The 13,919-nt window shown below is 37.4% G+C and overlaps 1 protein-coding gene across 2 annotated transcripts in view; it reads left to right on the top strand.

The window, feature by feature from the left end:
- Positions 1-11,705, top strand: part of atp10d (ATPase phospholipid transporting 10D) — a 36,827-nt gene extending 25,122 nt beyond the window's left edge. For both annotated transcript variants that reach the window (XM_042500850.2, XM_088087201.1), the window contains 7 exons: positions 80-156; positions 1,390-1,515; positions 2,715-2,906; positions 3,035-3,115; positions 4,376-4,480; positions 5,375-5,562; positions 6,420-11,705. In XM_042500850.2, the coding sequence (XP_042356784.2) occupies positions 80-156; positions 1,390-1,515; positions 2,715-2,906; positions 3,035-3,115; positions 4,376-4,480; positions 5,375-5,562; positions 6,420-6,615 (965 nt within the window). In that variant the 3' untranslated portion in view covers positions 6,616-11,705. The remainder of the gene's footprint in view (positions 1-79; positions 157-1,389; positions 1,516-2,714; positions 2,907-3,034; positions 3,116-4,375; positions 4,481-5,374; positions 5,563-6,419) is intronic.
- The last annotated feature ends 2,214 nt before the right edge of the window (positions 11,706-13,919 follow it).

Genomic DNA, 13,919 nt, shown 5'->3' with positions numbered 1-13,919 from the left:
TCACATAGAGGATGCAGGTATTGTAAGACCTCGGTGGACAGTCATGGAGGACAGTGAAAAGTTATTTTTCTTCATTTAGGTGATGGGGCCAATGATGTGAGCATGATTCAGGTGGCTGATGTAGGCATCGGGATATCTGGTCAGGAGGGCATGCAGGTAATGATATCTGGATTCACTGTAAAATAACATTGACCAAAAACACAGTCTTAGAGAAATACATGACATGAACATGAAGTCTTAACAATGCTTTCGGTGGTAGTGGGCATGAAATATGTTCAAATTACGTGCTGGCAACACAAAAACAATGCAGATGCAATGAGAATGAGAATCTTTTGTCACAGCGGAAATATAAATTAAGCATAAAAAGCATGAAAATCCACAGCCGGCGAGTGGGAAGGATGGTGGACTGTAAACCAAACACGGACTTTCAACCAGAAGACAGCTGTTTGTGCCTCGTCTGAAACAGAAAGTCAACATAGTAATGTGACTTAACGAACTTTACACAACTACACAAAGTATGCAATGTCTATGTCACTTACGTGGTCCTGTACATATTTATTTGAACTGAAACCACAGTCTTTTCTGAAACTTAACAAAGTAGTTTTTGTCCTCCAAACCTAACCAAACTGCAACCGTTTCACAATGATGTGTTTCAAACATAAACTATTTGTCATAGAATTTGCAAAGTCTATGTAGGAGGCTATGTAAGCAATGTAAATATACTTTGCATAGATATGTAAAGTCCATAAGTCACGTTTCTACATCGACTTAACGTTTCATAGAGGACATAAACCGTGGTCTCCCGGTTGAAAGTCCATGTTTGTTTGACACGTCCACTACCCCTCTCCTACACAAACTTTTTCAGTCATAAAACTTACTTGTGTGTCCACCACAACAGAAGATCCTCATGTACTTTGCATTGGCATTGTTTTTGTGTTGCCAACAGGTAATTTTAACACATTCTGTGCCCACCACACCACATGATGCGTTGTCAAGACGTTGAGTCCATTTCACATATTTCTATAAAACCAAGCTGCAAAATTACAAAGGTATTTATGAATTACACTGAGGTGGCTTTTTTTTAAAGACATCATATTCATTTGCCACATTGGAGACAGTCACAGAGCGTAGACTCGTGCCTAGTCTGTAGGCTGCCAATTATGCAGTAAAATATGCATTTTTTCTGTAAACTCTTCATTTCTCTCATCTTAATCTCTCTCTTGCTTGTAAGGACAATACTACTGGTATTATACTGATATTATAGCAGCCAGGTACATATGGTTTCACTTGCCATTTCCTTTTTTTCCTCTTTTTAACTATTAGTACCTATTGTGTGTAAGTTACAGTGGGTAACATATACAGTATATGTTGCTGTGTATTGTTCCCCAGGCTGTGATGTCCAGTGACTTTGCGATCTCCAGGTTTAAACACCTCAGTCGGCTGCTGCTGGTCCACGGTCACTGGTGTTACTCTCGTCTCGCAAACATGATCCTCTACTTCATCTACAAGAATGTGGTGAGCATTTTTTACCGACTCTGTTTACTCTCGGTATGTTAAAAATGTTGGTAAAATAGTTGCACAATCATTGAATATACCCAAAACAACTCAAAAATGCTTCGTATGAGCAAGACAAGGCCAAGTGCTTAACTCACATGATTTTTTCCTGCCACCCCATTTCTTACTCGTAGGATCTCTATCTCAGGATTGTATGTGTTTCACAGGATTTTTGTTCATTAACCCTTTGAAACCTGAACAAATTGGCTTGTTTTCTTTCAACAACATAGGAAGAAGCCAATGAGCAACTTAATGAGAAATGGTCAAAATATTTGCAAGAAACTAGTAAAAAAAAATTACAAGAAAATTTCATGAAAATCAGCAGAAAAATTAGACAAACAAACAAGAAAATGACCTTACAAAAAAAGCACACAAAAAAAGGTTTTTTTGAAAACATAATTTTAAATATATATACAATTTCTAAAAATGGTTGTCTGGACATTTTCCCTTTTTTCTATTTTTTTTAAAGTATCTATGAATCCCCCAGCTAATTTTTAGGTCATTTTCATTGTCACCTTTTACATTTTTTTTTGTAGTTTGTGGGACATTTCTTGCCAAGTTGCTCATTGACTTTTTCCCTATATTTTCAAAAGAAATCCAACCAATTGTCTCAGATTTTTAGATGTTTAAATGCTTGTGAAAGGCGTCTGAACGCAGCACAAGATGTCTGTTCAGGGGTATCATACAATCTGGCTAAAATTGCGCTTAGGAATTTATTAGATCCATCTCAGACAGTGTGACATGACTGTTATTTCATAGTGTTTAGGATCCTTCCCCTGGTAGATGGAAAATCAAGAAAAAGCAACAATAACAACATATTCTGACACTTATGTGCATTCTCATCTATGCCATGTTAACAGCAATCAGGTCATCAACAACTCCTTTTTTTTCTAATTTAATCATTCACAAAAAAGATGCATCTCATGCAAAGCTTTGTATCTTACTTCGCTACTATGCGGCAATCCCAGGATGCCCAAATCTCTACAAAGTAAAATCAAGATTAAAAACAACAAAATAACTCATCGAGATGTTAGAAGAATCCTCACTGCTGTGTCTGTGTGTGTGTCTGTGTCTGTGTGTGTGTCTGTGTGTGTGTGTGTGTGTGTGTGTGTGTGTGTGTGTGTGTGTGTGTGTGTGTGTGTGTGTGTGTGTGTCTGCAGATGTATGTGAATCTGCTGTTCTGGTATCAGTTCTTCTGTGGTTTCTCTGGGAGCGTCATGAGCAACGCCTGGGTGCTCATCCTCTTTAACCTGATCTTCACCTCCGTCCCTCCACTCATCTACGGCGTCCTGGATCAAGACACGCCCACAGACACCCTGATGGAGCTGCCAGAGCTCTATCAGACCTCCAAGGTAATCTCTCACACACACACACACACACACACACACACACAGAATGGAAATGGAGTGTGTTACTAAAGTGTGAGTGCTGTCTGGCCTGTTTACTGTGTTTAGAGGGACTAACAGGTGTTTCTCTGCAGGTCCATGCTCCCTACTTGTTCTGGATCACAGTCCTTGATGCGTTTTACCAAAGTCTCGTCTGCTTCTTCGTGCCTTACTTTGTGAGTACACTGATCACTCTGCTCTGTCAAATAGTTCCTTTTGGTGCCCCTTTTATTACACTGCTTCTCTTTGCATGTGCTCTACTACTGTTTTGTACAGTTCCTTTACAGTGGTATAAAGGGGTTGTTTTTCAGTTGTTTTTGGATTGTCTGTCCTATTCTTGTAAATGCCATATCTCACAAACACCTCAAGGGAATTTCTTAAGATGTGACACAAATATTCACTCAAAGATGAACTGACTAGATTTTTGTGGTTAAAAAATCAGTGTCCCTTTGGCCCCATCTGTCTCGTTCTTGTGAACACAGCATCTGAAAAAAGATAATTTAAGTAACAAGTTGATTCTTTCGTTAATCTAAAATCCTGATACATAATTTAATGTTGAAAAGTATGAGATTTTCTGTGTAGCATTGGCGATACAGCTGATTATTCAGTTCATTTCGAGCAACTACCGCAGGACAGATCCACCCATAACCTGTTTTGTAGCCTATGTACCTTTTTTTTTTAACTAATATGGGGTTTTTTAAGGTGAATTGTTACAATCCTTAAGGATATTTTTTTAATTGAGCACAAATATTCAGTTGGACTCCAGGATGAACTGATTACATTTTGGTGGTCAAAGGTCAAGGTCACTGTAACTTTGTCAGTATCATTCTTGTGAACAAAATATCTCAAGAACACCCTGACAGAATTTATTCAAATTTGGCACAAATGTTCAAGTATACACAAGGATGAACTGATTAGATCTTGGTGGTCAGAGTTCAAGGTCATGGTAACCTTGTGTCCATGTTATTCTTGTGAATACATTATTTTAAGAACGCCTTAAGGGAGTCACCTCAAATTTGGCGCAAACATCCCCTTGCTCTCAAGAATGAACTGCTTAGAATTTGGTGGTTGAAGTTCAAAGGTCAAGGTCACTGTGGCCTCACAAAATGTTTTTGGCCGACTAATTATACAAACATTTCACACAAATGTCTAATAGGATGTAATGATGAAGTGATGGCATTTTAGTGTCAGAGGTCAACGTGAGACCATAATATTCCTCAGAACACTTTTTTGGCCATTACTCAATGCCATAACTCAGGAACGGAAGGGAAGACTTTTGCTCAGATACTGAATTGTTGACACCAATGTAACCTGTAAGTGTAACTTGACTGGTGTGTGGAGGCAGGCATTGTAGTTATTTTACTTTTTCTTAATAACCCTGCTCATACAGTCCGGGTCTCATCTCATTTGTAAGACTGTTGTTATGTTCGTCTCAGGCGTTTGCAGGATCCAGCATCAGCGAGCTGTCCTTTGGCTCTTCAATCAATGCCTCAGCTCTTCTTATCATCCTGCTGCACCAAGTCATCGAGAGTCACACTCTGGTCAGACACACTGCTACACTAAAAATGATTAGATATCAAACCATGTACCCATTGTTTTGCCAATGAAATAATTGTCTGGATGTTATGTGTGTAATCCAAGGATACCAAATAATTGGAGCGTGATCACAATGCACACAATAACAGACATTAAAGGAATACTTCGCCTCTTCAAATGGCCATTTGTATATAAGTTATTCACTCCATGTTACATTGAATTTGTAAAGAAAACTTGTTTTTCTTGTGAACAAAGAATCCAGAAATCAAGAAAACTTTCATTTACTTGAAATTATAGGGGTCCAAGTTTAACAACAGCAAAACAAAGCACAACTCGTGCAGTATAATCAAAGTTTCATTTATCCAGTCATATACTTTTGCTAAAACTTTAGTATTCCAAACTCAACTGAAGGTGAAACTTATCCATGCTCTCTTCAAAGCCAGACTGCATTTACCTTGCTGAAAACAGCAGTTGTTGTTCTACCGCTGCCTCGATCAGTTAGTTTGTTTGAGTTATTGTATGACTAAAACTATGACAAACTGGAGTTTGGTTTGAAGAGAGCACACATCTTTCACTCTCAGTTCAATTTTAAAATACTTAAGTTCTGTCTAAAATACATGTGTTTTTATACTGCATGAGTTATATGAGAGTTTGTAAATGTGTGTTTTGATGTAATTTTGCTGTTGTTAAACACGAACCCATATGACTTCAGTTCAAGAATATTTTAACATCTCTGGGTTTTTAGTTCAATGTAGGCATGCAAGGAAACACATTTGTTTTTACATATTCATCCTAACACTAGGTGAGTAATTTATACAAAAGTAATGATTTGGGAAGTGAAGTATTCCACTATTACACTTGTGTTGTGGAGTCTCTAATCCTCTGTGTTGTTTTTGCAGACGTGGATCCATGTGCTGGTTTTGGTACTCAGTGGTTGTTCCTACTTTGGCTTCGTGCTGCTCTTCAGTGTATTCTGTTTGACCTGCAGCCCCCCCACCAACCCTGTGGGGGTGGAAACACACGAGATGTCTCAGGCTCTTTTCTACATAGTGTGTGCTTTCACCACTGTGATGGCTCTGTTACCCAGGTACACACACACACACACACACACACACACACACACACACACACACACACACACACACACACACACACACACACACACCAATACACTTCTGTGAATGAACACACACCCAAGTCAGTGCAGCCCTCTTTGAATCCAGTATCATCTCCATAATCATGGAGCACTACTGCAATTTGCAAATACCATTCATATCTGAACAGGAGAGCTAGTAGTTAGTTTGTTTCGAGCTTACAGAGAACAAATCATCAGGTTTAACAGCGCTGGGGTAACAGTCAAACTTAAGGAGTGGTATTGGTAGTAGTGTAAGCACATGAGGCGTGCATATTTGCAGAGCTCAGATTGCAGTTACCAGTGTTTAGTCACATTTTGTGACCACTGAGCACCGCTTCAATTCCACAGCAAAAACATCAACACTTCTGCCTGAGACAAGCCACGTCCTTCAATATAAAAGCAAAGTGGGTCCTGCTTTGATTTATTTAATACAATACAATAACAATACTTTTTTTCTTTGAATTTCATTATAAAAGTACTTTATTTATCTTCCTTATTACTGTATTTTATTAAATTTAATATATAAGTGTAGTGTATTCAACTTTATTATATGACAGTAGCTACTTAAACTTTTATTGTAACTGCAGTTCATTCAATAATTTTGTATCTTTGTTTTAAAGGCCATTTCAGAATACCGAGATATATATTGTGTATCGTGATATAGCCTTAAAATATTGTAATGTTATTGTAAAGCCATATTGCCCAGCTCTAAGTGAGCTCTAAGTAATTTTTCTGTGAGGTGTTGAATGTGAAACCAAAGTGTTGGAGTACTGACTTGCGCTAACACTGTCCTGTGTTCTCCTCCGCAGGCTGTTGTTTCGAGCTCTGTACAACACCTTACACCCCTCTGCTGTTCTGAAATCAGCTCAGATGGACAAAGCGGATTCAGAGAAGTACCGGAAGAGAATGCAGGGCTGGAACCAAAGCCAGTCCCGAGTCAACAGACTGCCGGTGTGTGCCGACAACCCCGGCCTGGAGCAAAGCACAGCCTCAGTGGTGTCCTGACCTCCGTCTACACACAGCAAACAGACTCATACCAGTGTCTGCTGTGGCAAGAAAAACATGCTGGTGCAATATGTATGAAAGCTGCACTACTCCACCTCCCAGCTGTTAATGAGCTCTGCTGAAAGACTGCTGATTTTGCTACATATCAACAGCCAAAGAACTCTAATGTGACAGATCTCTCTGCGTGGAAAGTATGTTTGAACTTGACTGAATGGTGAGTATGTGTTTAATATCTCACTAGAATATTTAGGGGAACAGAAGCTGTGAAACACGACCATCATGTCACATATATCAAGTCAATAATATTTTTTAAAAGAGCCACATGCATGATTTGAACATCTGGGAATGATCAGCTCAAGGATCATTTGACATTTGTATTAAAGGATGAGAGCGCTCTCTACTGGCCTGCAGTGTGTACCACAGTTAACACTGTGAGACGCCACACTGGATTCACTATCTACTTCATTCACACTGTGAAACAAAAAGACCAAATCACATTTTATTTCTCATATATAGACAGGTTTTTATTCATTTTGTTTGTTATATTCCTCATCATCCTGCGCTGTATAATGACACTGAGATGTTGTTATTGGAAAAACAGTGACGAGGCAGAGCTCACTGTGTGCATGTGAGAGGAAATTAGTCAAATCACTGTATCACTTTTTTACTTTCAGAAGAGCATGAGTGTCACTGTTGTAATATGGGCAGAAGAATTGTGATTTAGCATAATAGCTGTAGAAACTGATTTATTTTTATGTATTTATTTTTTAAAAAGGCAGCACAGGCAGAAACACAGCAATATGTTAAAAAACATTTCACAATTTTGTGTATCAGCTACTCAACATATTTTATGCAGAATTTGTGAAGAAAACTCTTTTTTTTTTTTTTTTTTGTGCCTAGACGCTAAATGAAGATTCCAAAAATACGAAAATTACCAAATGCAGCAACAGCAAAACTATATATCAATGGTCACTGTCATTTTCCAGGCCTGTGAAAGACATGGAATTAGTAAAAATTTTCGTAAGTTTTGAAAAAGTCATGGAATTTTATTGTGTGTAACGGCATTAATTATCACGGTAATCTTTTGTAGATAACCTTTCACATAATGTGAAACAAACATTACCAATTATTAGGGATTGGAGAGAATTGCTGTTTAATTTTCAAAAACTAATTAAGTTTGGCGTAGAGTTTACTATATAGTTTTCATGTTATACATTGTAAATGGTCATTGAATTTTAGCGAGGATTCTTAAAAAGTCAAGATTTGAAAGATTTGAAATTTTGTCAAGTGGAACCTTGTATATGAAAAAGATCCATTCACAAACTTTCGCACAACTTGCAGTATAATCCGAGTCTCATTTATCCAGTCATATGCTCAGTACTTCCACAACACATTCTTTTTTGCTTAAAATTTAGTATTTAAAACTGAACTGAAAATAAAACTCATTTATACTCTTCACAGCCAGACTCCAATGACAATTACTTCACTGAACACAGAAACTGCCCTACCACTGCCTCAATCTGTTTAGTCTCATTTATCCGTTTGTATGCTCAATGCATTCCAAACACATGCATTTTATCTACAACTTTAGTATTTCAAACTGATCTGATGGTAAAAGATATGTGCTCGCTTTAAATCAAACTCCACTGACAAAAACAGTAATTTCTTTCAGAACACAGGAGCTGCCATAGACTGTATATAAAGATGGACACATGATAGCTCCCCCAAAGTGAGGTTAGTCAATCTGGATCGCCCCCTGGTGTCTGACTGAAGTACAGGTCCTAAGACCCGCCCCTCCATGTTAGTAAATGGTCATAGGCCAAACTAAAAACTCAAAGTACACGCCAGATGAACTTTTCCCAAAGATGGTTTCTGTCTCTGAAGGTAGTTCTCATCACACTGATGTTTGTTCAAGTGTTTGTTTTCATGATCAGTTTGGTTTTAATGAGTTATTAAATTATACAAAACGGGGCTTTTCTGCCATGATTGACAGCTGTGACAGCCAGTCCGTGCGCTCACATTCAATGGAACTGCTCATGATTTGTCGGACGGATGTTTGGGCGGGATCTCCCCACAGCGGATATCATTACTGCGCAGATGCAGGGCTCCCAAAAACATCAAGCCTCACAAGAGTAATGTTCGTATCAGGGATATTTTAACCTCACTTCAGCATAGCGGGGGTAAGTCGGGGCGCGTCGTCCATCATTATTTACAGTCTATGGGAGCTTCTGGTCTACAACTGCCTCAATCTGTTAGTTTGTTATTTTGTAACTTTTGTATTTTTAAACAGTTGATTTGGATTCACCAAAGTCACACAATACACAAGTATGAACTAATAACTGAAGCATTGTTCCAGCAGCAGCTCCCATGTTCAACAAGGTAAATTTTTTTGTCAATGAAGCCTGGCATTAAAGAAAGCATAGATAAGTTTCACTTTCTGTTCAGTCCCTGTCAGAAAGGGCTATCTCTCTGGGACGTAGTGATCATTTGACTGAATAAATAAGACCTGAATTATACTGCACAAGCTGTGTGTAAAATGATGTTTTAATATACGTAGTTTTGCTGTTATGAAACGTGGACCCCATTTACTTCAACTCATCAAGAATTCTCTTAATTTTTGGGTTTGTTGTTTACCGAGGAGTCAAGCAAAAAAACAAAACAAAGTTTTCTTTACAAATTTTCTGTAACACAGGGTGAGTAATTGATTTACAAATAATCTTTTTATGGATGAAGTATTCCTTTAAGAAACTATTTACAACATGATAATTCACAGAGCAGCATTAGCACCCCATTGGAGTAATGTTTGTGTCCTGATGAGTTTAAGTCCAATGTTCAATCTTAATTCAGCAAAGGCTGCAGCTTCTATCTAACCACAAAGGACATGACAGTAAGACATGGAACAACACTGAGCTGTTTCTAAAGTCAATCCTGCACCAACAAGGATCAGCACTGATCACATTCAATCAAGATGTAATTGTATTCTTTTAATTATATTCATATTTTAACCTATGACTGAATCAAATCAAATGGAAAATTTGTTTAATCATTATCTATACACTGCAGTTTAAATTACACAACGAATGCTTATCAGTTGATTGGTTATTAAAGGTTCTGGTCAGTGACATTGTATTTTCATGTCTTACCACTATAATTATAAATAATGTTTACTTGATATTTTTACACATTGTTTTCAAATGCGTATCATGCAGTTTTACATTGTTGGAGGTATTGTTGCTATTTTTCATTGGTGCCTATTCATTCCAGAAAAGTTATGAAAATCAGTGAGCAGACTCCTGAAATGTGCTGGAGGTGTGCATCCAATCACAGAGAAGATTAGCAGCTGAAGCATTACTTGATTTGAAAAGCAATGTCTTTTCTTATCATTCACATTGTGCAACAGTGAGTTTAAACTTGATGTTCACTGTGATGGATTGCAGCACTGAGGAGTCTGTCAGTTAATGTTCATATTGTATAAAAAAGGAGTGGAAACTGATGGATGCCTGGAAAAAAATTCAAAATGATGAAACTGATATAATGCAGAACCACTGGTGTGACTCCATAGTGTCACAACTGGTGTTTAATAAGTTAGGATGGCAGCAGTGCACATGGAAGCTCCATCACTGTGTGAGAGACAGCAGATAAAGTGCTTCTTATTCAACCTCTTACTAAGGTAGAAAACGCAAACTAATATTATAATCTGTAAACCTTTAACTCAGGCTGGACCAAATGCAATGCTTTTGCAATCGAAGCTTCTATTGAGGTTTGAATGTATGGCAACATACTTTGTGAAATCATCTCCTTAAAAAAAGGTGAAATCCTTCGACAGAATCCTACAGAATCCAAATACAGTCATATTTCAGGTTTAGTAAGTAAGCCCCTTTCTATCAAATTCTGTAACAAAAAAATTAGGGCTGTCAGAATTAACACATTATTGTGTAGCAATTATATGATGTTTTTTTTGTTTGTTTGTTTGTTTGTTTGTTTTTTGTTTTTTTTATCACCAGTCAGCGTTCCTGTCTTGAAGAGGCTGTACTGGGCTTTTTAAAAACATGATTAAAAAATAGATAACTTCAATTAATCGCGATTAAATATTGAAATTCTGTGATTAATCATGATTTTAAAAATTAAGTGTGTGACAGCCCTAAAATGAGTGTAATTTATGGTTCTGTTGCTTCTGAAACACCCTGTGCAGGGGTGCAGCAGCAGATTCTGGACCCTATGAATGAGCAGTCTCTGTGCCCCCCTCCCTTCCTCTCTTGATCCATGGCTCTCTCATGCATCATTTGAACTTAATTTATTTATTTCTTTTTACAAAGTCACATTGTTTTTTTTCCCTTCCCTTTATTTCTCCTCTTTTTTTGGAACCCTGATTTCTCTTTTTTGGGGGACATGACGGTGTACGCTTGTGCTCCAGCAGCATGAGCAGTCATTCTTTAGAGAGGAATCCTTGTGCAAGGCTGGACTAAACCACTGTGCATATTTAAGGGGTGAGCGTGGCCTAAAAGAGTCTCTCTTTCTCTCTCTCTCTCTCTCCTTCCACCCATTAATTCAGCCCGTTTTAATTTAGTTACAGCACTAAATATTTATAAAAATAAAACATTCCTAACAAAACCAAGCTATTTCTTGCCAACTTTTGGAGGGCCGTGAGTTATCAGTCCCACTTTTCCGCTGACGACAGCACTCCCCTGTGTGGCAAGCGGAACAGCAAACAGTTTTTCAACTATAGTGAAAATGTTTTTTGATTTGATTAAATTTTTCATTCAGTAGCAGGTGGTGCAGCCGGCAAGAGTTTATTGGTTTTGCTGGCCGAGATTTTAACAAAGTGAAGTGACCTTACTGCCTCTATGCACATCTGCACGTCTCTGTAGTGAAGTAGGTGATAACAGGAAGACTTTGACGCAATTTGATGCAAATACTGTCACATGTCAACATTTCTCCAAAAGCCTTAAAGACTATAGGGCATCAGCGGCAGTCACTGATGAGGGTTTATGTTGTGTAATGTGTTTTGTTGAATGTAAGATACAAACTTCCAACGGCTGTTTGTATTGTTTCAGATGATGCAATAAACTCAACAGTTGTTTAGATCATGAGCAGCCTGTGCAGTGTGTGCAGTGTGTGCAGTTTGTGCAGAAATGACCTGAGATCTGCTGGCTTTAAAGGTGCATCATGTTAGTTCCAGCTGTAGTATTTCTGTGTCAATGCCACTTACAGTCATCAGTTAGCTATCTTGCGTTTGCGTATATATAACTTCATAGCTTACCAGTGTTGTAGTACTCGACATTGGTTTTGGTCTCAAGACTGGTCTGGAGACCACTCAGAATCTAACGCATTTTGACTCGATCTTGTCTCAGTCACGGACTTATCTGACATTTGAATAATAATTTTAATTTTCATAATAACTTTTTTTTTATTTAGACAGGTCAAGACCATAACGGATATATTTGTTAACATAATTACCTTGATTGGTTGTAAAACTTTTCCCTTATGTGTATATATACTACATATCCACAAGTTTCCACAAGTGCATCAGAATTAAGAGTAAAGCATCCAGGCCAAGACTTTTGGGTTTGACAGTGCAACCCACTGCTAGAAAAACTGTTGGCACTGTATTGTTTTGCAAACAGCGGGTACATTACATTTGCATTTAAGTATGTTGTGGATACTTTATATTTATCTTTTTATTTATTTCTTTTTTAAATAGTTTTCTAAATTGTCATTTTGTCATTTTTACAAAAAAAACAAAAACATTTTATTCACAGTTCAAAGGTTTAAATACTTAAAACAGCACAAGGGAAATTATGTTTCCCCGGGTTTCAAAGGGTCAATATGAAGTGTGGTTTTGGCACAAAGACTGTTTGGTTGTTGTTAGAAAAATATCATTTTTTTGGGTCAAAACACAATCACAGCACAAAACAAGCAATGTCTAGGTTAAAAAAGGGGAAAAAAAGAAAGAAAACTGCTTGTCATTTTGTGATTTGCAAAAACGTTGATACAACGTTTGATACAATGACTTTTGTTTTAATTATTTTTGGGTTTTTTTAAATTATTTTTTGTTGCATTTTTGTGACATTCTATACTATGACATTTTCTTGACATACTATACTATGACTTGTTTTTTTGTTGTTTTTTTTTTGCATTTTGATGACATACTCTGACTTTGTTTGCATTTTATGACATATTTTACGATAGCGTTTTATGTTTCTTCATATACAATCCCGTGATTATTTATTTGTTCCATTTTTATTGCTGTCTGTACTAATTAATTTTCTTGACTATACTATGACATTTTTTGCACTTTATGACAAACTGTATTGTAATTTTTTTTGACATACTATACTACACCTTTTTTGCATTTTTATGACATACTTTGACATTTTCTTAAATACTTTATTATCTGAAATACTATTTTTGTCCTTCTAGTGCAGTGGAGTCGGTGTCAGGCAGTCAGACGTGTTATCAGTCATGCTCCGTCACTCACCCGTCCCTGACTTACCACACACTCTGCTTCCCTTTACCCCTAACTTGTGAAATGTAGGCTGAAATTTCTGTCACCATCAAATGAGCTTTTCTTTTTAAAGGTTTGCACGTAGCCTCCGTTTAACGCCACTGCTTGATTAAAAATACAGGAAACCGAAAGCAAAAAGAGGAAGTGCAATTTATTGCCCAGAACATCACTGGTTCAGGGACCTCGGTGAAGTGAGGTGTCTGCACAGAGCCCAAAGGATACTGAAAGACAGCAGCCACCTCAGCCACAGTCTGTTCACCCTGCTGCCATCTGGAAAAAGCCCCTGCAGAACCACCAGCAGACTATGGAGCAGCTTCTTTCCCCAGGCTGTGAGACTCATAAACTCCTCCTTTAACACCAAAAACATGTAGCAGGATTAAGGATCAACTTTAATTTCATTTATTCTTGGCAAAATAGATTTGCCTTGTACCTTTTATAAATGCCTTAAATAAGGATTTTTAAAATAAACACATGAAAGTCATTCCATTGAATGTCAGACAACAGACTGGAACTCTCTCTTTCACACACATACAGTACATCAATTTGATCACAACTGAAACATATGAGCATCCTCTATACAGACTGTGGGAACATTTTTGATAAACATACAGTACATGAGCCCCACAGGATGAATGGTAATGATGCCACCATTAGGTTAAAATTTGTGGCTCTCACTGTCAAATAAAGTAAGAGAAAATCATCTTAAAATATATATAACTTTGTCAATAAGAAGCAAGAAACTTCAATAGAAAAATGCCAGATGTCTCTACTGATATTGATTTATCTCGTTCCAAGAAAA

Source organism: Plectropomus leopardus, chromosome 14 (genome assembly GCF_026936395.1).
Source record: "Plectropomus leopardus strain MGB_pleo_1.0 chromosome 14, ASM2693639v1, whole genome shotgun sequence".
NCBI lineage: Eukaryota > Metazoa > Chordata > Actinopteri > Perciformes > Serranidae > Plectropomus > Plectropomus leopardus.
Note: the sequence above shows the minus strand (reverse complement) of the source record. Positions and strands in the feature narration are given on the sequence as shown.